Source organism: Odocoileus virginianus, chromosome 9 (genome assembly GCF_023699985.2).
Source record: "Odocoileus virginianus isolate 20LAN1187 ecotype Illinois chromosome 9, Ovbor_1.2, whole genome shotgun sequence".
Lineage (NCBI taxonomy): Eukaryota > Metazoa > Chordata > Mammalia > Artiodactyla > Cervidae > Odocoileus > Odocoileus virginianus.
The window spans coordinates 51208700-51234086 of record NC_069682.1 but is presented as its reverse complement, the minus strand read 5'-3'; the positions used below and the strand labels follow the sequence as shown (position 1 = coordinate 51234086).

Below are 25387 nucleotides of genomic sequence, written 5' to 3'. Positions count from 1 at the left end.
GGTCTTGATAAGAAATAGTAAGCCAGTGCCAAACAAGAGATCCAGGTCAAGTTTAATCCAATTGTAGGGATATTTAGAAGGAGAAAAAGATTCCTTTAATTCTAGATGTAGGCCTTCTTCATCTAGAGCCTCTTCTCTCTTATTCTATAAAAGAACCATTAAATTGTGCAATAACATTGGGGCCATGTGCATTGTAAGAACAGGCTTAACCCTCGTAAGATTACAAGATGAAGCTACATTTTCTGAGTGTCGGCAGCACAAACACAAGGCTCCTCAAGAAGGATGTTTAAGCATTGGGTCTCTCCAAACCCCACGCTTCTCCTGGAACCCAATGGCCATTTCTTTCATCTCAGAGTCACATTTAAATTGTTTGCATTTGCAGCATAAGAGTAGATTTTTCTCACTTGACTTGTGGAGTCCAGAGTTGGAGGCTATTTTTTTCTTTCTTCTCTCCTTCATACCTTTGTCTCCTGACTTGAGAAATTACCTATGTGATGATACCAAAGTAAAAATTTTTATAAATCCAGCCTCTGGCTCTTGCCTCACCACAAGGCTCGCTCATAAGAATTTTGAGTGCTTACTATGGACAAAACCCTGTCCACATGCTTCACATACAAGATCTCATTCAAAATTCACACTTGGGCTCCCACCTGGGCCTCTCCCCAGCCTCATCCATGGTCTGGATGCCATAGCCTCCATCCCAGAGACTGGATCTCTTCTGGGGTCATCTTGTCAGAGACTGTGTGTGCATGACCTTCCAGAAATGGGCAGGGACACGCATTATGTATTAGTGAAGAAGCGTTCCTGGCAAGATGCTTGACTCTCTTTTTTTAACATTTATTGATTGATTAGGCTGCCCCAGGTCTTAGTTGCAGCATGCAAGCTCTAAGTGGCAGTATGTGGGATCTCATTTCCTGACCAGGGATCAAACCCGGGATTGAACCTGCATTGGGAGCACACAGTCTTAGCCACTGGACACCAGGGAAGTCCGGAGACACTTGATTCTTCATCTGGGGACCAGAAATGACACCAGGAAGGATGTGGGTGACAGGTCTGAGAGTATACTTCAACCACCGGTGCTATCCGCCCTGGGCACCCCGTCTCTCCAGCTCAGGCAGAGAGTCCCATCCATGGGCTCTGTTCCCTGACACACAGGGGTCCAGCCAAGGGGCTTAGAGGGAAACCTGCCCCCGCCCTGGCTTCTGTGTAATGACAGCCCTTGGTAGTGGTTAAGTTCAAGAATCTACAGGGAACCCCAGACTATGTTCAGAGCCTTTGGTCTTCCGGGAGGTGGCCCAGGTACTCTGCATCCACTGAATACCACTAGAGGCTGGGTGCAGTGTGAGTTAAATTAGTTTGCTGAAAGCTACATGACCCTCTCTCCTGAGCATCTCCTGGACCGACCAGTGAGGGAGACAGAAAGAGGGCAGTCATCAAAAACATAGACAAGAAAACGCTGGCCATGTAGGGGCTGGGAAGATGCGTAGGCAGGTGTAAGAGGCACACTAAACCTCCCTGATGACTAGCTGGACACCTCAGGAGAGGACAGACCCCTCCTCACCTGGGCGGCCCCCGGAGGCCATCTCTTTGCTCCAAGGTTTACCTCTCCACACTGCAGGGTCCCCCCCGAAGGGAAGGCTGGACAGCAGGTGGTCCAGTGCTCTGGTCTTGATAGGGAGATGGCCCTGCAGTGGAGGACTCCAGCCACATTTCCCAGCCCCGACGCTTTCTCAACTCGGCGTCCACGCTTGAGAGATAAGCTGACCAGCCAGCTCAGCTCATGGGCCTGCCTATTGCCCAGAGGAGGGCAGGGAGTCTTGACCAACCGCCTGACTTGACTGACACCTTGACTTGACCGAGACAATGGGGAATGATGCTCCCCAAAGAATATCAGGCCTCTGTTGCCAGAAGAGCCAGGAGTGGACCCTGCCCCACTCCCATCTTCAGCAATAATGTCTTAGTTGTCCCATACCCAGAATTAAGAAGCTACCTGTCTTTGTTAATTTGGTACAACCTGAAGAACACTTTTGAGAAGCATCTAATTCACGCTTCCCCACCAGGCAAATTTTGTAAGAACATATTCATGGCTGTTATTAATATTCATTTGACTTTGAGGAGTTTTTTCATGATTTGTAAAATTCCAAGTAATTGTGAATGGAAATGTATAACAGTGTCAATGTTACACAACAAATGCCTTTCCCCATCACATTCTGGGTTTTTCTGCTCATTATAAGAACCTAATTGAAAGTAATTGAAAGCTGAATTTCACTGTGCATGGAAAGTATTTTGTAAAATGCAAGAAACACAAACATTGTCAAGCCTCTTAAAGCCATGTTCATGTATCAGGGAGGAGTGGAGAGTGGGAGGAATCCGGACTTTCACTCACCCCCAGCCCCAGGTCTGTCCCATCACGTGCTAAGAACGGTTTTATCCTAGCCAGATCTCACTGCTCACCCAGCCCCAAGGCAGAGGGCTTTTCAATTAAACTTTGCTGCAAGCTAACAGTGCCTCTTGCAGAACTCAGTTACAGCTTCATGATTGCTTTCAACAGCAACCGAAGTCAGGTTCCAGTCCTGGGCCTTTGAGCCACGGTGACTTTTTTTTTTTAATTGAAGGATAATTGCTTTATAGAATTTTGTGGTTTTCTGTCATACATCAACAAGAATCAGCCACAGGCACACCCATGTCGCCTCCCTCCCAAACCTCCCTTCCATCTCCCTCCCCACCCCACCCTTCAGCCTATCACAGAGCCCCTGTTTGAGTTCCCTGAGTCACAGAGCAAATTCCCATTGGCTATCTATTTTACCAATGGAATCGTGAGTTTCCATGTTACTCTCCATACATCTCACCCTCTCCCTCCTCCCCTCCCCCCGTGTCCATAGGTCTGTTCTCTATGTCTGTTTCTCCTTTGCTACCCTGAATATGAACTCATCAGTACCATCTTTCTAGATTCCATACATATGTGTTAGTATGTGATATTTATATTCCTCTTTGACTTATTTCACTCTGTATAATAGGCTCTAGGTTCATCCACCTCATTAGAACAGATTCAAATATGATCCTTTTTATGGCTGAGTAATATTCCATAGTATATATGTACCACAGCTTCTTTATCCAGTCATCCATCTATGGACATCTAGGTTTCTTCCATGTTCTAGCTATTGTAAACAGTGCTGTGATGAACATCAGGGTATGTGTGTCTTTTTCTGTTTTGGTTTCCTCAGGGTATATGTCTAGGAGTGGGATTGCTGGGTCATATGATGGTTTTAATCCTAGGTTTTATTCCTAGGTTTTTAAGGAATCTCCACCATCTTCCATAGTAACTATATCAGTTTACATCCCATCAGCAATGCAAGAGGGCTCCCTTTTCTCCACACCCTCTCCAGCATTTACTGTTTGTAGACTTTTTAATGACAGCCATCCTGACTGGTGTGAGGTGGTGTCTTTTGAAAACACACAGCATTTCAGCAATCCCAGCAGATTTGCAGAACTTATCAGAGTGAGCACGACACCCAGGGTTTGAGTCTGCATTGGGAGTCAACTGACCCTAGGGAGACACAGAGACCTCCTGGGCCCCCGTCCCATCTGCACAAGTGGGCACAACTTCCTCAGCCTCACTTTCTGTTCCATGAAGCTTCCCAGGAAGGCAATGTGACCAAGACTAGATCTGAAACTCTGCCCTCGAAACGTGATGGCTTGTGAAACCTTCGTCCAGTCCTCAGCCTCTCAGGCCTTGGTCTCCCTATCTGCAGAAGGGACTGGACCCGACGATCAGGGGCCAACATCCTGGGACTTCCCTTTCCTGGTCCTTAAGGAATTACGGGGGTGAGGAGGGGAGATTCCTGGGCCCTGCTCTTCACAGGGGAGCTCATCCCAGCTGCAGGCGTTCGAGACACAGTGAGGACCTGAGATAAACACAGTGAACACAGTGGAGGGCAGGCTGCCGCCCCATCCGCTCACCCCACCCCACCCCCCCACCACTCGCCCCATCACTACCGCCTCCTCACCCCCCACCTCCCCACCTCCCCTCACACACACACACCTTCCTCTCCTGCCAGAGGCGGGGACCAGGTGGTACCACGCCCCTCATCCCCCTAGTGTCTCTAGAGCAAAACCATTCTGACCCCTCCTCCAACCCCACAGGGCCCCCAGAAATCTCTGCCAGGACGTGGGGAGGGAGACGGAGTGGGGGTGGTCCTCCTCTCCTGCTCGTCGCCTGGGGTGGGGTGATCACTTCTCTCCTGACTCTCCCTCCTGCTTTTATCCCACTCCACGAGTCCCTGCTGTTTCTTCAGCGTCACACAGTAAACACGGGACTGGCTGGAACTTCTCCCACCTAGGATTTTAGAACCCTGCCACGCCTGACACCCGCTCAGGCTCCCCTCCCCACCTTTCCCTCTGCGCTCTCTGCCTCCTCCCTCCAGGCTCAGAGAAGACGTTTCTCCTCCAGGAAGAGGGCCTCCCACCCACTTTGGTTTCCCAAAGCGGGCCTGGCTGTGACCCTGGCTGTCGGTTTGCATGTCTGCCCCCGCCCCCCGGGCAGCATGTCCTTCTTTCATTTGTTCGGTTGGTGATTATTGAGCACCTACTATGTGCATGGTGCTAGGCCTGCACCTGCCATCCTTGGGGTCAGGCAGGGTGTCTGTGTTCTCAAGGCCCAGGAGGGTGTGGGGCAGCCTTAGTGCTGGGCAGGAGGGGACAGGGGGGGAGGAGGTGGGAAACAGGGAGCCATCCCTGCAAAGCAGACAAGAGGATAGACACAGATCCTGAGAAAATCCAGATTCTCTGTCAGCATGAGAATCCAGGAGTCCCGGCGTCGAGAGCTGGCGTGAGGACCAGTGAGGCCAAGGAAGCTGAAATGCATTTAGGTATAATCATGTTCTTACCTCTGGACTCTCATGAGAGTCAGATTTTAAAAGAAATTGCCTCTCCTGGCTGGCTGCAGTCACGGCCAAGTTCAGATTGGCCTGCCTGAAATCCAAGGTAGGCGGGGAACGAAGCCTCTGCGGTCACGATTCAGGGCTTTTCACTCTGCTGCGGGCAACTCAAAACTCCCACCAGGTAAAGAAAATGAGAGCTTGCAATCTGCTTTCCTGGGAAGATCCCTGGGTTTAATATCACACGAAGAGAAAGAGCTAAAACACTTCACCGAAGAATTACATCCTCTTGGAAGATCCTGATCTTAAGGGTTTTGAGAGTATCTTTTAAAACACAGAGATGGGGTCAGGGAGGCCTTATTAGTGGCAAAGCCATTAAGCTGAAGAATAACATCGCCTTCCAAGAGGTTTAGAGCAGAAAGGTGGGGACATCCAGTCATGTGCATGCATGTACACATGTGTGTGTGTGTGTCTGTGTGTTTATGTGTACTTATGCATGTGTTGTTTGTACATACGTTTGGGTGTGCTACTCTATCTGTGTGTGCCTGTCCAGGGATTGCATACCACAGTAGACAAAACCACGGAATTCCAACTGGCCTTTCTCAAAGATCCCCTCTGCCCTCAAGTCCTTCCAGAGTCTCTCACAGACCCTGTTCTTTCCCCATTTCATAATTGTCACCTTATAATCCTGCAGTAACTGACTGTCACTTTTTAAATCTAATCCTTCTGATCCATGAGGTTTCCCAGGTGGTGCTAGTGGTAAAGAATCCGCCTGCCAATGCAGGAGCTTCAGGAGATGTGGGTTCATTCCCTGGGTTGGGAAGATCCCTTGGAGGAGGAAATGGCAACCCACTCCAGTATTCTTGCCTGGGAAACTCCATGGACAGAAGAGCCTGGTGGGCTTCAGTCCAGGGGCCACAAAGAGTAGGACACGACCGAGCGACTGAGCTCACACGCAGTCTGGTGCATGAACCACGTGAGGGCAGGACCATGTCCGTCCAGCGCAGGGGGGCCTGGCACACAGCACAGGCCGAGTGGGCTGAATGAAGACGTTGAAACAACTGGGGTGGGAAGTGCCCAGCCAACAGTGAGGCTCCCAGGGATGACAGGTCCCTTCCCCTCCTGGGGCGAGGTTTTCTCTGCATCCATAGGACTCTCCGCTCCTTCAGTTCTTGGGATAAACCTCCAAGGCCTTTGCAATTCACAAGACCACACAGGGTGACTTTTTCTCCAGTTTCAAGTTCATTTGAAATTAGGAAAATACCTCCTCCTTGGGGGAGATTCTGCCGGAATCCTGCCATCCAGGCAGCCTTTCCTGAGGATGGAGCCGGCCCTAGAAGGAGGTCCCTGGGTGAGCACAATGGCCAGGCACCATACGTTATTTTAATGTAGACATCACTTTAAACTAACCTTTTACCATCTGTTCTGTCCTTTAATAACAAATGCAAAACAGCATGATTCTCGGTGGCGTCATAAAACTGGGACGGGTGATGGAAAAGCCGTCTCCACTCTATTCACGGCCCTGCCGGACGCCGCTGGGATGTTTTTCTCATTTTCCAGACACAAATCAAGGAGAAACTGCTCTCGCCTGATCTGGTGAATTCATTCACACAGTATTTCTTCTTAACATGGTAAACTATGGGAGAATTGAGGGTGTCCTGAGAGCCCCGGACGCACTCAGCATGTATTTCAGGAGGCGCCACTGAACGGTACCTGGAGAATTAGGGGAATGTGGCCTGATGGTCAGGATGTAATGAGATTCCTTTGCAAAAAATCAAAACCTTTAAATGTGTGGCGGGTTCTTTTCAGCAGTTTCATAATTAAATTTCCTTGTGAAGGATGGGCAGTCTGGCCGGGAGGGTGCAGGCCGGCTGTGTCTCTGCAGGACCGTAGGGGCTCACATGCTCCCCTTCATCCAGTTCAGCTCAACTGCTGTCCTCGGGGGCCCTCCTGTGTAACCCAAGTCCTCTTCTCTTAACCTAAACTAAAATCAAGCCTCTGAATTCACCAGCTTTTCCAGAATCTTCCAGGCTCCTGGGAGGAAGAACTGGTTTGAGTTTCTGCACCAGTTACTCAGTTCCCTTCTCCCCGCAATCGATCAGGCACAGGCACCTCCCTGCCCCCCAGATCTGGTGATAAGGGAGCTCGGTCAGGTAGGACCCTCTTTCTACAAACTGACTCCAAGGAATGGAGTCGGGTCGAAACTCCTCCCCACTCAGCGCCTCGGACAGGGCTGGTCAGACGTGATTTGGCCTGAAGGACCATCCCTGGTGGACAGAGAAGGGATGTGTGATGCCGACAGGCCAGAGGCTCGCATCCGGGACGCATAGCGCTTGGAGCCAAGGAGCCGGCAGAAGGCGGGCAGCCGGGACCCCACATCTCTCTCCAGCAGGACGTGAGGCAGCACTGATTGAGTGAGGGGAGCCCCTTGGAGCCTGGGGGTGCAGACAGGCATCCAGCTGGACCATGGTCAGTGCTCCTGCTTAGGGCAGACAAGGGACAGGAGAGCCCGACCTGATGAGAGGGAGGAGGAGCCCAGAAAGCCAGAGCGAAGACATCCCTCACAGACTTCAAGGACCTGTGTGTGTGCCCAAGTGTGCACAAGCCTGTATGTGCGTGCATGCCCGTGTGTACACACGCCCATGTGTGCATGTGCCCGTTCCTCTCCCAGAGGCCCTGATCAGCACCCAAGCAGCCCAGGTCACTGACGCCTGTGTGATGAGGCATTGCCTCCTTCTTGCCGACTGTCCCTGACATTTTCTGTCCCCCATCCTCTAAGGTATCAGGTAGGAAGCCACCATCATGGTCAGGGTGGCCAGTGACCCTACCCCCACGCTCCTGCCCTGGTGGGGTCGCCTCCAATATGTAAACAGTCACAGCTGGTGTAGGAAAGGGGTTCTCTATTAAGCCGAATTTTCTCAGAAGCAGAGTTTTCAGGGGGGTAGTTTGTGCTGAAAGGTCCAAATTCAATTGGAAAGGATGTTCATTATCAAATCTCTGAGGCACCTCCATGGAGACCATCCTGTGGTAGTTGTCCTGCTACAGAGATCAGCTGCCCAAGAGAAAGCTGTCTTTAGTTTCTGAGGTAAATCCTGCTAGGCATGTAGGGGAGGAAAACTCAACTTCCCTCCTCTTTCTGAGGTCCTGGCTGAGACCCCTGTAATAGAAGACATATAAACAAGAGGAGGAAAAAACAGAAGTTTATTAACATGTGTGCCTCGTGCACTCTTGGGGGAGACCAGGGGGAAAATGAGCAGCTCTCCAAGATGCCTTAGAATTCAGGTTTAAGAGGAAGTGAAAGTGAAAGTGTTAGTCACTCAGTTGTGTCCAACTCTTTGTGAGCCCATAGACTATATCCCGCCAGGGTCCTCTGTCCTTGGAATTCTCCAGGCAAGAATACTGGAGTGGGTAGCCATTCCCTTCTCCAGGGGATCTTTCCAACCCAGAGAAAGGGGGAGAGGAAGTGATTTGCAGGAAAGATGATGGCCCTCGGAGGAGAGGTGGAAGGTGCCGTCATGTGACAGGTCTGCCCTCCTCCAGACCCCCTTCCAGGACTGGTGGCAATGATGTTCCTCGGTGGATAATCCCTCCTCCAGTGGGGGTTGGGGGGGGGCGGGGCTGTGACACCTGAGCCCCTCTGAGGCTCTTCTCCAGGTAGATGAGGGAACTCAGAGAGAAAGCCCCTCCTGCAGCTGGTGGCTCTCAAGTGCCCACAGCAGAAACGTCACTGCACCCAGCAGCACATGGCAGGGACCTCACGCTAACCTCATCCCTGCCTTTACACTCCCCCAAGCAGTTTCTAGGCTTGAAAGCTGGGCTGGCAAGCTGCTCCATCTCCCTGAACCCATCTCTCAGTCCTGAGAGGAGGTCAGTCCAGTAAACAGTTGCCTCATTTCGGGGGGCGGGGTTGTGGACAGGCTCCAGAGCAGGCATACAGTCAGGTTATGATAGGAGGCATCTCTATGAAAGCCAAAGAGAATCAAAGTTACTGGTTAGAGCATACCTGTTTCCGAGCCCTGGGGTGGGAGGCAGCCAAGCGAGATGATTTCTGGATGGCGAGCTCACAGCATCTTTGTGGTCTGGATGCCTCTGGTGGGATCGTGTTTGGTCCGGGGAACCTTCTGAGTGGTCGTTGGCAGGGCAGCAGTCATGCAGGCTGTCTGTGCGTGAGATCTTTCAGCTGCTTCCCTGAAGTTCACACCACTCATCCAGCCTCAGTTTGCAGGGCTGTGGGGAAAGGGCAGCTTCGTTTTTAGCGCTTCCAGTTGGCTCAGCAGGTAAGGAATCTGCCTACCAATTCAGGAGACTCGGGTTTGACCCTTGGGTCAGGAAGATCTCCTGGAGGAGGAAATAACAACCCACTCCAGCAGTCTTGCCTGGGAAATCCCACGGACAGAGGAGCCTGGTGGGCTACAGTCCATGGGGTCAAAAAGAGTCAGACACGACAGAGTGACTGAACGCAGCAGCACAGTTCTTAGGGATTCTAAGTCGGAAGCGCGGGAGGATATTGGAAGCATTGGTCTGGAACCATGTAGCCAGGTATTTCAAGAAACTAGAAGTTAAATCCAGTTCAGTTACAGGTAAAAAATAAAACCTCAAAGACTACAAACAGGACTAGAATCTCAAGGCACAGAGTTCTACCAAAACCTAACTTTTCTCTCTATAATCACCCCCATTTCTAAGATAATCAGATAATCATGGTAAAAACAATTTGTTTGCAAAGGAAGCCTGACCTCATTTGACGTGGCTCTTGGGAGGTTGCTGGGCAGTAGCTCCTAGCCAGGACTCTCTCTGGTCACCCTGGGCCCTTCTGCTCAGCTGATGAAGGCAGCTCTGGTGAGTTTACCCCACCCGCTGGTGTCTCCATGCTGACCGTCACACCTCCATTAGCCTGGGGGAGTTGTCTGCAGTTCTCTTACTTTGTGGTCTTAGGAGAATGGTACCTGGGAGGATTTGTAAAGCCAAGGCGGGTGTTTTCTCTATACGTCCTCTTCTATGGAAGACTTTAAACACCTCCTAGGTGAGCTCCCCTGACCCTCGAGCCCTTTGCCGAGGAATTTCCTGAAGAATTAGCAGTCCCTTCACGTTTGTTCTTCCTTCCAGCCAACTGTGAAGTTTTATATTTTCTCAAAAAATAACCCGTTCATCAGGATTTTCAACTTGGCTTGCATAAAATATAAAGAATAAAATAGATTTTTTAAGTCTTATTTTTTCCTCTTAAGCTTGCCAAAGGTACATCTATTTCTTATGAATTTTTCCCCCAGAGTACAGCTCTTGCATCTATTTATCAGTCCTTCCAACTTTTCTGTTTTCAGATTCAGAAATTTCTGCATTTGTCTTAATTACCCGGGTGTTCACCATATCCTGCTTTGTCATTCCTTTCCTTCTGGATATAAATGCTCAGTTCATTCACTGTAATTCTGTTTTAATGATGAAAATATTTGAAGTTAAGGGTTTGTTTTGATTCAGTCTCTGGCCAAATTCCTTGGGTTTCGCTGTTTCATTGTCATTACTATTTTTAAATCACCTCTAAATGCAGTTTTGATTCTTAACCTGTGGTTACTTCAGAATGTTTTCTAAAATATCTCTTTAAAAATCATCTTTAAATTTTAATTGTATTATTCTAGTAAAAAGTCCTGGTCAATTTTGCTTTGTGGAATTTTTTGGGGGTTTTTATTGTGGTCCATTTTTTTGTAAAATGTTGCCACGGTCCCCTGGGCTTTGATTTTTAAAAGTTGTCTTTTCTAAAGGTGTATTCAGAGTTTATGCTAATCTTAATTTGGCTCCACCAGTTAGTCCTTTCACCTCCCTGTGGCTTATTTACAATCTCTCACCATCAGAGAAGCTTGTCTTACATGGTATCCTGCCCGTCAACTGCCCCTTACATGACCAGGACCTCTGCTTCATCTGAATGAAAGACATGCACCTTATGTTTAATTCTGCAGGTGCCCTTGCTATCTCCTATAGTCTTGCATTTATCTAACAATCTGGTCAAAAGTGAGGGGCTGTCTGCATAGTCCAACCCCCAACCCATGTAAAGCACAGAATCATGCATTTTTTTCTCTGTTCTTTCCATTGCTTCACCCAACTCTCAGGCTTTGCTAGCTTACTTTAGATTTGGGACCCAGATCACCATTATTGAGCGCTTCCCTGGTAGCTCAGACAGTAAAGAGTCTGTCTGCAATGCAGAAGGCCCAGATTTGGTCCTTGGGTCAGGAAGACCCCCTGGAGGAGGGAGTGGCTACCCACTCCAGGATTCTTGCCTAGAGAATCCCATGGACAGAGGAACCTGGCAGGCTACAGTCCATGTGGTCACAAAGAGTCGGACATGACTGAGTGACTATCATTTTCACTTTTCACCATTATTAAATTGTTGTTTTCCACAATAAACAGTTTCTGTAAACACTGTTTGTGCCTGTACTCAGCTCTGTAACCACGTTGACAACACCTTTCAGGTCTGTGTTTTTGTGTCCAAATGCTGGGGTGGGGGTTGGCATTTCCAAGGCTACCCACCCCTGTTCTCGAGGTCTTCTCTGTGACCCCCTCTCAGGGCAGGGGAGGAGGACCAGAGCAGGAACAGGGGACATTTTCTGTGTCTTTGTGCATCCAAACATGTCCACTGCCTTTCTGCACAGATGATCACTCGGAGGCACAAGTGTCTTGGGCCCTGATCTTTTCCCTAAAAACTCTGTGGAGTGAGCTGTGTCCTCGCCCTTGTCTTTCCTGAGGTCTGGTGTGAGGGGCATTTGTGCCAGGTCCTCGGCCATCTCAGACCATCACTGAGGCTCTACCATGGGCGTCCTCACCTCTGCCGAGCTCCCTGCAGACCCTTTCCTCTTGGAATACTGTGTCCCCTCCTCCCTGTCACCTGGGGCTCACCAGACATGTTCTGCAGGCTCCCAGTGAACCCCTGGCCTCACCTGCCCTTCTGGTCCCCCGAGTGGACCAAGCGCTGGCTGTGGCCTCACATGCCCCTGGGAGAGTTGTCATGCGAGGCCATCCAGTGGGATGAGCAGAAGGTCCACGTAAGAAGCCTGACCTTCCCTCACCCCCATCTGCTCCCCCTTCCAGATCCGGTCCGACAAGGACAACGACATCCCCATCCGATACAGCATCACAGGCGTGGGCGCCGACCAGCCCCCCATGGAGGTCTTCAGCATCGACTCCATGTCCGGCCGGATGTACGTCACGCGGCCCATGGACCGGGAGGAGCGAGCCTCCTACCACGTGAGTGTCTCTGGACTCGGGCTCCTAAGGCAGGGGTTGGAGGGGAATGCAAACCCAAGTCCATATCAGAAAAGCCCAGCTGCCTGCAGGGCGCCTCCCCGGGCTGTGCAATTCACAGAGCAGATGGGCCAAGAACGTGCTCTAATAACATGTTCCCGGTGATGCCGGGAGGGTCTGGGACACACTGTGGGAGCCACTGGTCAGAAGCCGTGGACCCACGTGCAGCCAGGAGTTCTGCTGGGGGAGGGGTCTGCAGCTGCTGTGTCACCCCCACCTCTCCAGTTCCAGACACGCATCCTGGCCCCTCTGCCCCTTCCTCTGAGAGCAGAAAGGCAGCTCTGAGCGAGCGCAGCTGCTTTCATGGGGAGCTGCCAGTGGAGAGGAGAAAACCATGAGAAAGTGAAGGCTGTGAGGCTCAGTTAAAGGGACCGTCCACAACTTTCCACTTGGCCTCCTGGCCTATTGGCACACAACTGGCCCTAGAGCTCGGTGGGCACACGGCTCTCACACCGCCCGCCCTAGCGTCCTTGGACTCTGCCTCCTCGTCGTGGGATGAGCGTTTGTACCTGCGGGAGGCAGAGGCTGGAGCCGGACCTGGGGGGCGGAATTGGGCAGCCCCACCCAGCAGCTGAGACCTGTGCCCTTAACCCCTCTGACCTCCATGCTCTCCTGCAGAGGGGAAACAGTCAGGCTGCCTCAGCGTGTGCTCGGAGGACTCAGGGTGACCATCCCTGTGGTGTTCAGGACAGGGCCCAGCACACGGTAAGGATGCCTCTGTGGCTACAGCCAGGGCGTCAGAACTCCCAGCTCCCGGGTTGTGTTCACAGACCTTCAGGTGAGGGGATGCACTCACAGCCTCCGCCCTGTGTCATCTATGGACCGGCATTGACCTCACTTGGCTTCAGCATGCAGTGCCAGATGTGAACCCTGCTCTTCATACTCCAGGTTCACTGTCCACCTCCTGGATGAGAAGGGAGGCTCCACGCGGCAGGCTTGTCCATACCACATCCCCTGGCAGAGAAGAGAACCCACCACTGGGGGCGGGCCAGTCACAGGCTTTCCTCTCTCAACTGCTCAGCTCCTAGCCCAGGATGGCTGCAGAATTTCTGAGCCCAGCACAAGATGTAATGGGGGCCCCTCTGAGCTGACTATGAGTTTTAAGATGGTGATGGCCGAGCGTCAAACCACACACAGACCCTTCTGAGTACAAGGCCCGAATGACTATGAGGGTCACACACTCACCCCCTGTGAAGTGGGACGGACAGGAGGCTGAAGCTGGAGGACTTGTGGGCCTCATCTCATGGCCATCTGGGCCTCCCCCAGGCCCTTGTGCACCTCGGTGCAAACAGCTCAGAGCCACACCCGGGTGTCACTGTCCACTCTGAGGACCCCCAGCCCTGGCCACCCCAAGAGCAGCTCGATCCCAAGAGCACCACACACCCTCTCCCTGCACCCCCAAACCAGACCCTGGGAAGGCAGGAGCCACGTTTTGGAAAAGGAGACCCACTTGGCAGTAGACTGAGAGACAGCTCCCCAATCCCTCACCTGCTGTGGGCCAGAGGATCACTCTGATTTTAGAGTCCACGATTTTAGTGGGGCTCTGATTTTAGTTACCTCTGTCCACCCAGACAGTCTCCTTGCCAATAAAGTCAACCCCCTACATGACGTGACTCGATCACGGGGTGACCCCTGTAACCTTCCCACCTGGAACCTGCACCTCACATCCCAGAGTCCTCTCTGCTTCCCCGACGGGTGCCGTATAATCCTATCCTGAGTCCCACCGTTATCGTGGCTGTTGAGAGGGTGGGGCAGAATCTCCCACCTGAGAGGGAGCTGACAGACCGTGGACGCGGGTCCCTGGAGATGACTGTGCGAAGCCTGTGATCACGAGACAGATGAGCATCACTGTCTGCTCTGCAAGGCGATTCCCCAGAAGGTGCCTTCATGGCTTCCTTAGGAAGCCTTGCTGTGGGGGCCACGAGCCGTCAACTTGGGCGGGATATTCGTGAGCCTCTGTTTCCCTGCCTGTAAATAGAGATCCGACAGACCTGTCTCACGGTTCCTGTGAACAATGAGGTGAGGCAGTGCCTGTGGAGGTCTCGGGGCACTCCCAGTCAGAGCCAGCACAAGGTTGATGGAAGACAACAGGATCGCGCACACGGCAGGCAAGCACAGCACATCGCAGGAAATTTACTCTGCACAAGACACCCAGATTTGCAAGTCTCAGGACATTTCTTATCTCCAAGTCGCAAAGCATTTCTTGTCTCCAACACCAAGACAGACCCCCATCCCCAAGCCTGCAGCTGTGTGTCCAGCCTGAGAGATGGAGGGGGATGGGTGGACTCTTAGAGATTTCCAACAGAATCTATCAAATGTTGTTTTAAGCTTTTGGAGGGGGATGAGGAGACCCTGCTAGCCACTTTCCATTGAGAGCTCCACTCGGACTGCTCCTGCTGCTAAAGATAGCGGCCTAACCAGGGTATCACTTTAGTTAGAAGATAATAACTTTAATTTTAGCTCAGAATTACTCTTTTCAAAGCCTCCTCAACCTTTGGCTCGGCGCCTTATTGCCTGGCCACGTCTGACAAGATGAAGGATGGCCCAACTGCCCGTAGGAGGATCCCCTGGATGAGGGTACAGCAGCCCACTCCAGTATTCTTGCCTGGAGAATCCCCATGGACAGAGGGGAGCCTGGTGGGCTACAGTCCATGGGGTCACAGAGAGTCAGGCACGACTGAAGTGACTTAGCAAGCACACACTGGCCGCCTACGGGAGGACCTCCACAGCAGGGAGGTGCAAACCGGGCTCCAGGAACGGTGACCTGATGGCCGGGCGGGGGGCCGGGGGGCGTGGGGAGCGGTCGGCTGGGAGAAACAACCACACCCGCATCCCCATCCTGAGATGTTTAAATGTGATACTTCAGGCTGATCTGTCTTGAAGGGGGCAGCTACATGGCTCTGCAGGCTGCAGCTCCCAGGAACCTGAGCTCGTTTTTCTCCTTGTGATGACCTAGATCGTCTCCTCCATGAAGCCTGCCTTGAGCTCCCCCCAAACACATGGTTTCAAGGGGAAAATTCTACACAGGGCTGTCGGCCGAGGCTGGGGATAACTCAAGGCCCCTCCTGCAGTCATGGATGGCACCCTCCCCTCCGCCAAGGCTGGCAGAGTGGCTGGGGGCGCAGGGCATGAAGGAGACTGCCTGATGACTAGGCGGGGCCCCTAGCTCAGAGACCCCTCCTGCGGGAGGCTCCTCTGGGCACACTTGACTTGGCTCTGTCTTGGCATAAGGACCCTGTAGTCCAGTGTGTTTGGTTTCGAGGGTGACATGGTTTCCACAGAGAGATGAGGGCATGGCTGTGTGACAGTCACAGTGCTGGTCTGGAGAGACAGGCCAGCCCCTTCCACCTCCAAGCGTGGTTTTTCTGTCTAGTCTCAGGGCCCCCACGGCCCCACTCCAGCACACTCTGCTGCCCGTGGGCAGCCACTCTGCATCCCCCATGGAGGCCCCCACGCTTGCTGTCCTCTGGGCCCCTCGTCCAGGGCTCAGCTCCAGCATCACCTCCTCCGAGAGGCCTGACTGGCCTCCTCCCCACCCCACGGGTCATTGCGGTCACATGCCTTCTCAGGGGCCATCTCCTGCATGAGAAGCCCCAGGGCAGCCCCAGGTCTCATGAAGCCACGACCTAGGGCACAGCCAGTGCCTGCCACAGGTGGGCCCTCAATAGATATTGATGGAGTGAATGAATTAATGAGTGAATGAATGAATAAAAGATAAAAATCCAAAATCGAAGAGGGGAGTCTGAGCAGCCCCTGTGGGCCCCCCCAGCCCAAGTTGGGGGACCTACCCTTTGTACCTAGAGTTGTTCCCAGATGGAGCTCCCTGGAGCCCCTTCCCCATTGGAGTGGGGCCTTCCACCCCAGGGCCCCTGGACCCATTTCCTCTCTGCTGCCCCAAGAAAGATAAGCCAGGCCAACAGGGTAGACTTGAAGTGGATGCCCAAGTTCAAGGACCCGCTGTGTCTCTTCTCTGGGTCTCCCCCAGGCCTGGCCTCCTGGCAGCAAGGGGCCTAAGCCCCCGCTCCATTAGCACACACAGCCTTTCTGCAGCTGCTCTAGGTAGACGTGAGTCCTCAGCATCAGTGGTGCGGGGATGGATATCGGCGTGGACCCTCGGGTCAGCCTCCAGCTCCCATGGTCGCTCTGTTCCACCCTCCCAGGATGCCTCCCCATTCCCACAGAGGAGAGAACTCAAGCTCATGACGTGTCCCAAGCCCACCCCGCACTCCCCAGTCTGCCCCTTGGGGTGGCCCTGAACTGCTCTGTCACCCCACCCCAGGGCTGTAGGTCACAGGAAATCTGCTCTTGGTGGTTCACAAGGCTTAGGGTCAGGCACATCCCCGCCGGGGGCAGCTGTCGGCCCTGACAGCATATGTTGCTTTCTTTCTAGCTCCGAGCACATGCTGTGGACATGAACGGCAACAAGGTGGAGAACCCCATCGACCTGTACATCTATGTCATTGACATGAACGACAACCGCCCCGAGTTCCTCAACCAGGTGTACAACGGCTCCGTGGACGAAGGCTCCAAGCCAGGTGAGCCCTGAGCCCCGAGGGAGGGACATTCCCGAGGAGGGGCACGCAGCCCCCGCCGCCATGATGACACCTGGGACTCATCGCCTCTGAGTTTATTTAAGCACCCACTGCTTGCACTAGGGAGTGGGCATCCCTGCTCCACATACCTCGCAGTCCAGGGAAGACACAGAGGGGCTGAAACAAGGGACCAGAGCCACTGCAGTGACAATTTGGCTCAGGAGACCCCTGGGCGCTGAGTCATGGGGACGGCTGTAGATTAGGGAAGGCTCCTCTGCAGAGGTGACCTGTGGGCCAGGAGCTGACTTGTGATCAGGAGCAGCACTCAGAAGTGCAGGGAAGGAGTCTGGCGGCAGGGAGAGCATGTGCGAAGGTCCTGGGGCCAGTCAGGGAGGAGGTTGGCCATCTGAGGCCTCCTGGGCACCTTTGGGCATAGCAGGAAGCCCCTGAGAGGGCTGACTCCCTCGGCCTAAAGAAGTGAGCTGTGTGGCTGAGGCCCTTGGCCCCCCTCAGAGCTGACCCAAGAGCTGACCCGTCTTCCCAAGGACTCCTGTCCAGCATAAATGATAATGACCACTTTACAGTGTCTGGTCTCTGGATCCCATAATGACCTAGAAGTGGGTGCCTCCCTCCCTCTTCAGCTCAGACAGGACTCAAGGCCTGAGGAGGTGGAGCAAGGAGTCCCAACCCCTCGGTGTGGACATGGGCGCGAATCCCCAGTGGATGCTGGCACAACAGCTCAGAGGCCTCCCAGCATCACCTGGGAACGTATTATAGGTGCATAGCTGGTGGCCACCCGCTGATTCAGACTCTGCAGGTGGGGCCCCGAGGAGGCAGCCAAGCTCCAAGTAACTCTGCACTTGCTCAGGTTTAAGAAACCCAGCCCCAGTCTCCTGACTTGGGGGAGGGGCGGGGGCAGTTGTCCTCAGGACAACTACTCAGTTTGGGGCAGGCAGGGGCAGGGGGCAGTGTGGAGCTAAGCCAAGCACCACTGCTGAGGCCCCTGCTAAGGGCTGCTGGAAGCTAAAATTCGGACTCTGGTTACATTTGAACTTGAGAGAAACAAAAGGTCATTTTGATTCATGAGTGATGCCCCATGCAATACTGGGAACATACGCACAGTAAAGGTGTTGCCTGCCATCTGAACATCACAGAGGCTGCCCCTCCCCAGCCCCCGGTGGTGCCCATCCTGGGAAGACTTCCCGGGCCTCTGAGGAGGGGTCAGCAGGCATCCAGCATGCAGAGGGGCATGAAAGCAAACATTTATCATCTCTTCTCCCTGGAGGCAGTTGTCACAGCTCCATCTCCAGGGGCTGCTGCTTCCACAAGGTGAAATACGTCTACAACTGATTGTCCTCAGAATCAGGAGGCTTGCTCCAGCCTGATGTCAGCAAAAGGAAAGCAATGTGACATTATTTCTGCAGAAACCTCGGGCAGCTGGGCCCTGCGGCCCCTGAGGGGCAGGTGGGTGGCCAAATTAGCTACAAACAGCCAAAGAAAGCGAATGAGGACTGCTGACAGACAGCTCTTTAAGGAGCAGGGTGGAGAGTGGGTGTCAAGCTTGGTGGGTGTGAGGGGGGTGGGGACGTTCTTGTTAATGGAAGCGGTGGGACCTCTCTCCCCAAGACCCAGGACACTCTGTGAAGGTGCCTCAAATCAAGTCTCCCACATCTTATTTTTGAACAAATCAATGAGACAGTTTTCCCAAACGCATGACTGCCTTTACTCATTAGGATAACAAAAACAACAAACTGCTTCATCTTCCCCTCAAAATCCTGATAAGCCTTTAAGCCTTGGAGCATCCTCGGATCTCTGGACGTGGCCTGGGCAGGCTGAAAGCTGGCCCTTTATTCCTTGGGCACTCAACACCTTTGCAGGGCTGTTTGCACTAAATGTTGGGTGACTTTCGGAGCCCCTGGGTGCCAGTTCCATTTCTGGTCCCAGAATAACCCATCAGAGGGGACCAGAGATGCGACCTCTTTGTGCAAAGCCAGGATGGAGCTGCACGGTGCCTTGTTGGGCCTGGCTTGATGCCCTGGTCCAGGAGGAGGAGGCCATGTCCAGACAGAACAGGGCCCACCTCCTCGACACAGGAGGCTCCCCGGGATATGGAAACAGTCTCTATAAGTCCTTCTCTCACCCCAGTAAATTACAATAATAAAAGGTTTTACACAGTGCTTTTGTGGGATAAGGAAAAACTACCGCCAGAAATTAGTCATTATTCTCTGGAATGATAGGCTAATGAAGGGTTTCAGACACATGTTCTAATGGAAAACAAGTGGAAAGATGTATTCAGTATTGACTCAGCCGGGTAGGAGTCTGCTAAGGTCTGGGATGTTGCGGCGGGGACGTCAGCCAGCTGCTTGGGGCCAGATCCCAGGTCACCCCACATGCTCCCCGACCCCCGGGTCCCTCCATGCCATGAAGCCCTCTCTGGTTTTGCTGAGTCGCAAGGGCCTCACACACAATTCTGGTTCATACAGCTGTTCAGTTCAGTTCAGTTCAGTCACTCAGTTATGTCCGACTCTTTGCCACCCCATGGACTGCAGAACGCCAGGCTTCCCTGTCCATCACCAACTCCCGGAGCTTACTCAAACTTGTGTCCTTAGAGTTGGTGATGCCATCCAACCAACTCATCCTCTGTCGTCCCCTTCTCCTCCTGCCTTCAATCTTTCCCAGCAACAGGGTCTTTTCCAATGAGTCAACTCTTCACATGAGGTGGCCAAAGTATTGGAGTTTCAGCATCAGTCCTTCCAGTGAACACCCAGGACTGATCTCCTTTAGGATGGACTGGTTGGATCTCCTTGCAGTCCAAGGGACTCTCAAGAGTCTTCTCCGACATAACAGTTCAAAAGCATCAATTTTTCAGCTCTCAGTTTTCTTCCTAGTCCAACTCACATCTAGCTGAGAAGCTGAATTTCTCGTTGTATTTATATAAATGACCACGTGGGGGCAGTGGTTGCCGTGTTGGGTCCCCACCCAGATGGGGCCACAGCAGCAGTCCCTCCCCATGCATGGGACCTTCAGTCCCCTCCTGATCATGGTCCCAAATCCTGGAGGGAACTGGCCAGGGGCCACCAAGACCTGGGAGACTGCATGCGAGGCTGAAGATGAAAAGGTGAGGCGTGTCCGCTGGCCGCCCTATGAATGTCTCGCCACTGGAGCTTTGCTTGGGTGGGTGCCCCACCACTTCCAGGCACACACCCCACCTCTGCCTTTCCAAACTCTGCCTTGACGCCCCACTGTTCTGTGTCCCCAAAATCTTCTGTGCCCACCCCTGGAGGGGGACCATCTCTTGCCTCCAGGCAGAAGCTGCACCTGCAGAAGTGTCTGCGTAGTGCATGCAGGCGAGCAGGTTCACCAGCTCTGCGCGCTCCTGCTCTCAGGACATGTGGGTGCTGGATGTGCATCCCCGTCCAGCAAAACCGGTCTTAAGGAAGCAGGCTTTTCCATCAAATCCTCTTTCCCTAGCTTTGAAATTGACCCTGTGCTCGTGAGTTCAGATTAATAATAATTATGAAAAATTATGTAATATAGATGTTTTCCATAAAGAAATGGAGTTTCATTTATTTCAAGTGCACCAGAAAGTGGAACCAAAATTAGAGTTTCCCAGAAAAAAGGTTCAACTGAGATGCAACAAGAAGAAACCCAAGAGGATTGTGACCTGGTGCTTACTGAGGCCTGGGGTAACAGAGGCATCTCTGGCCCTAGGTGGGCAGGAAGCAGGAAGGCCGGGCTTTGGACAACCTTGAACCTCCTAGGCAAGCACTGCTCCAAGCAACTCTTCAATGTGCTTCCTGATAAGATCTCATTGGAAGAAATATCTTTTTAAGATATCTTTTTATTTTGACGTGATTGTAGACGCACATGCAGTTGTAAGACGTAAAACAGAGACATCCCACAGACCCATCCCCTGACTTCCCCCAGTGGTAACCTCTCACAGATGCAGGGTCACACCAGGGTGTGACACTGGTGCACGCCCTGGCCCTCACTCAGACTTCAGCACGTGTATGTATGTGAGTGCGTGTGTGCCCATGCAGTTTATCACATGTGCAGATTCACATGACCTCCATGGTCAAGACAGTAACATTTAAGAAGGCTAACACCCATCTCCCCACTCACTGATCCATCTGCCCACCATCCCTACCCTTGCAACCATTGACCTGCTCTCCATATCTGTGATTTTATCATTTTAAGACTTTCATATAATTGTGACCATAGCAGTACTTTACCTTTGAGTGTGCTCTCAGTCACTCAGTCGTGTCTGACTTTTGTGACCCCACGGACTGTGGATTGCCAGGCCCCTCTGTCCATGGGATTCTTCAGGCAAAAATACTGGAGCGGGTTGCCATGCCCTCCTCCAAGGGATCTTCCTGCCCTGGGGATCAAACTCATGTCTCTTGCATTTCCTGCATTGGCAGGCGGATTCTTTGCCACTAGCGCAACCAGTCCATCCTAAAGGAAATAAGTCCTGAATATTCATTAGAAGGACTGATGCTGAAGCTGAAACTCCAATACTTTGGCCACCTGATGTGAAGAACTGACTCATCTGAAAAGACCCTGATGCTGGGAAAGATTGAGGGCAGGAGGAGAAGGGGACTACAGAGGATGAGATGGTTGGATGGCATCACCGACTCAATGGACATGGGTTTGGGTGAACTCCAGGAGTTGATAATAGACAGGAAGGCCTGGCGTGCTGCAGTTCATGGGGTAGCAAAGAGTCGGACATGACTGAGCGACTGAACTGAACTGAGCACCACCTGGGAAGCCCATGTTACCTTTGGGGGCTGGGTTTTTCCACTCAGTATGATTCTCTGGATATTCAGGCAAATTGTGAGTCCTATGCTCATTTCTTTTCATTGCTGAGAAGTCTACAGTGTGGATGCCCTACCCTCATCTGGTTGTCCCAGTTTGGGGCAGTAATGAAGCTGCCAAAAACTTTCACTCACATGTGGACTTTCATGTGAATTTTCATTTCTCTGGGACAAACGCCTGAGGACTCAATCACTGGGTGGTATGGGGACCAGGTGTTTAGCTCTGCCAGGAAGTGCCATGCACTTTTCTGGGGTGACCGTATGATCTCCTGTCCCACCATCTGAGCGTTCCGGCTTCTCCGTGTCCTTGCCAGCATTTGGTGGTGTCATCATGTCATGTTAGCTGTTCTGACAGATGCACATTTGTACCTCACTGTGGTTTTTATTTCTCTTTCCCTGATGCTAAGTATGGTGGCGATCCCTTCTTGTGCTTGCCATCTGCATCTCCTCCTTGCTGGGATGTCTCTTCATGTCTGTGTCCATCTCCTAATTAGTTGCTTTTTTAATCACTGAGTCTTGAGAATTCTTTACTTGAGATGCAAGCCCTTTGCCAGATGTGTGGTCTGCAGATAATTTCTCCTACTCTGGGACTCATGTTTTCATGCTCTTCAGGGGGTCTTTTGGGAGCAAGAGCTTTTCATTTTGATGAAGTTCAATTTTTCACTCTCCTTTGATGGATTGGACTTGGGTATTGAGAACTCTTCCCAAACCCTGGGTCCTGAAGATGTTCTAGGTTTCATTCTGAAGGTTTTATAGTTTCACATTTTATATTTCGTCCTTGGTCCATTCCAAGTTAATTTCTTTTCTCTTAATGTTTCAAATTTGTTCATCTATTAACCAAAAAATGTGCTTCCCCCCACTCCATTATATTCACATTTCAGGGATGCTATAGACTGTTCTAATTCACTTTTGGACATTGACTTTTCTATTCCGAGTTAATTTCTGTGTGATTTTTATAGAAGGCGTGAGACTTAGTCTGGTTCATTTCTTTGCTTATGGATGCCCAGATGCTCCTGCACTGTTTGTTGGAAAGGCTTTCTGTCTTTCATTGAGTTGCTTGTGTACTTTTGTCAAAAATCAGTTGGCTTGTTTATGGGTTTGCTCTGGGTTCTCTGCTTCCATCCACTGATCTGCCAGCACCTCGCTCCCTGGATGCCGGTAGCTCCACAGGAATCCTTGAGTGGAGCAGAGGTAAAGGCTGTTTCAGACTCCAGCTACCCCTTGTCCTCACAGGGTGGGACCGAGCACTTGGCAGGTGATGTCACATGGCACTCAGCCACTCACCTTAGACTCCCAGTGGCCAGCTGTGGCCAGCGTGTGGCATGGCAGGGCCTCGGCCAGCCACTCACTCTGTCTCATGGTTAAATGGAGGTAATAGTACCACCGACCTGGGGGAATCAGCTGAAGGCATCCACCTGAGGCAGCTGACACCTGTGCTATTGTTAATGGTGTAATTACTATTAACAGGTATTAACTTATTACTATTGTTAAATGTTCTTACTCAAAATATCGGTTCTTTTTCCCAACTCTAGTAGCAAGTTACATTGTCAGATGGAATCTCAGGCTGAACCATAAGACTCGCTCAAAACCAGCTGTCCTCTACATTATGTTCCTGTGTCCCTCAGGTCACCTGATGGCCGAGCCAAACCTCAGACGTTCTGAATTATCACAAACTCTCAACTGGCCACGGCTGAACAATGGCCATTTTGCAGCCTGGGCTGGGCCAGCCGGAGCCAAGCTGAGGCCTGGTCCCAGAGCTGATGGGAGGATTGGGCCCAGGTGCTCCTCGGGCCCTGCCCCCTCCAGGAGGATGCGCAGGAGAGGGAAGGGGAGGGGCCCTCCTAGGATGAGGCCCCAGCTGGGCCTTGGCCAATGGGGCGCAGCGGAGGGCGTTCACGAGGAGAAGCTAGAGGGAACCCCTGCAAGCCTTGGCCTCCAGCCGAGCTGGTTTCCCCATTGGGCCCCCACTCACCCCTCCGACCCCAGTCCTGTTCCCAGAGTTGCATGAGGTTGGGGGGTGGCACTGCAGAGCGGAGGCTGAGACCCTGGGAGGCCCTCAGCCAGGCCAACTGTTTTCTTCACCAGAAGCAAGGCTCTCCTGCACCTCGGGGTGTCCCTCCGGGGTGCAGGCACATCTTTAAAAGGTCAAGTTCGGCTCCTTGGAACTTGGCCTCTTTGAGGAAAAAAAAGGATAGATTTAAAAAATCTGGGCCCCCTGACCTGCAGCTTCTGAGCCCGACCGCTTCCCAGGCTCCTGTGAACCTGGACCGGGGAGGGCGCGCGTCTCTGCTGGAGGCCTTGGGCTCCCCTGCAGTGGGCGCACCTGCCACTGATGCTCTGACTACGCGGCCGCCATGGAAACAGCACTGACCCGGCCGCTGGGGGCTGGGCACCGCGTTAGGGCCTCCAGACAGGAAACCTGCTGAATCGCGGACAGCCCCGTGACAGGCACTGTGGGCAGGAGGGACCAGAGACGGAGAGCAGGTAAGAAGAGACACAGCGGGAACCTGTGTTGGGAACCTGTGTCACCGAACCAAACCCGGGCCGCTCCCTGGTGCGGTGCTACCAGTCCACCTACACGGAGTGTGGTTGTGGTGAAGAAACGTGTGGTGTTTACTGAAACGGCTCCAAACGGGGACAGGCGGTTCGTGCTCAAAAGATCCAAACCCTTCTTGCGGGGTTGGGGGTAGGGGGTGTGGGGGGCGAGCAGGAGAGTGATGACTAGCTTGTGCACAATTCTCTGCTTGGCGGGGTCACAGGGGTCAATATTATCAACCCTTAGGCGCCTGTAGGTCTGGCCACGCGTGCTCAGAACTCATGGTCATCAAATAGTTAATGTCCTCCACGGGGTGGTGGTCTCAGCCTTTGTTAACCCACCCAGGAGCCCAGCATCAGATGCTGTTATCCGGGTACTTCAGAGTGGAGCTGGTGCAGAGGACATGGGGGCGGGGCCGGCGGGGGCGGGGCCGGCGGGGGCGGGGGCGGGGCCAGCGCGGGGAAGTTGGGGCAGAGGCCCGGGAGTGCCCGGCTTCCATTCAGGTAGAGGCAAGAGTTAAACCAGGTGATCTGGCTCATGAGCTGCAGTTCTAACCATGGAGCTAAACTGCCTCCCCTCCCCAGCCTGGGTCAGGAATAACTATGGACGCAAGTCTCAGAAAACCCAGCTGAAACAAGTAGCCTTTTAGATGAGCGCATGAAGCCGGCAGACTCACCATCTCTGTGCCCTTTGCCTCCCTCTCTGATTTCTTACTACGAGGTCACAATATGACTGCCGTACCTCCAAGCATCACATCCACTATCAGGGGAGAAGGGCAGTGTGTAGCGTGGGAACCATCCCCCTGGAAAAGCACACACAAAAGCTGTGTGTGAGGTGCCCTTTTCCCAGGGTGGGAAAGTGTGAACTCCACCTCCAGGAAGCCCATTGTCCAGTTGAGGAACCAAAAGACAGGTGTGCTAGGTAGGGGCCTACAGATGGTATCTGATGCACGTGTGGGCAAAGACTATCAGGATGGGAGAAGTCTTTCCTGTCCCAGGGCCTCTGCACGGGCTGCGCCCACAGCCTGGCCATTCTCCCTCTGACCACTAGCACACTGGCTCCTCCACGCTTTTCCAGAGCTGTCTTCCCCACCGCTCTCACCAGCAGGCCCCTCCCTGCACACAGAGGCCTCTGGTCGTATCACTACTGCATCCTCTCAGTTTGTTGTCATCACTGCTTTTCCCCTTTGCGGTGCAGAGACCCTGTCTGTTCCATCACCTCCTCCATCACCACCACCATGTACCTGAGCAAGGGTGGGATTCAGTGACAGCCAGCTCAGGGGGTGGGGACCACACCTCCATGCCCAGGGTCCCACCTCCCTGGAGCTCCAAGGGTGCACAGCAG

The 25387-nt window shown here is 52.7% G+C and overlaps 1 protein-coding gene across 3 annotated transcripts in view; it reads left to right on the top strand.

The window, feature by feature from the left end:
* CDH4 (cadherin 4) overlaps window positions 1–25387 on the top strand; it is a 475802-nt gene that overhangs the window by 405780 nt on the left and 44635 nt on the right. For all 3 annotated transcript variants that reach the window (XM_070472446.1, XM_020901128.2, XM_070472447.1), the window contains 2 exons: window positions 11949–12104; window positions 16552–16696. In XM_070472446.1, the coding sequence (XP_070328547.1) occupies window positions 11949–12104; window positions 16552–16696 (301 nt within the window). The remainder of the gene's footprint in view (window positions 1–11948; window positions 12105–16551; window positions 16697–25387) is intronic.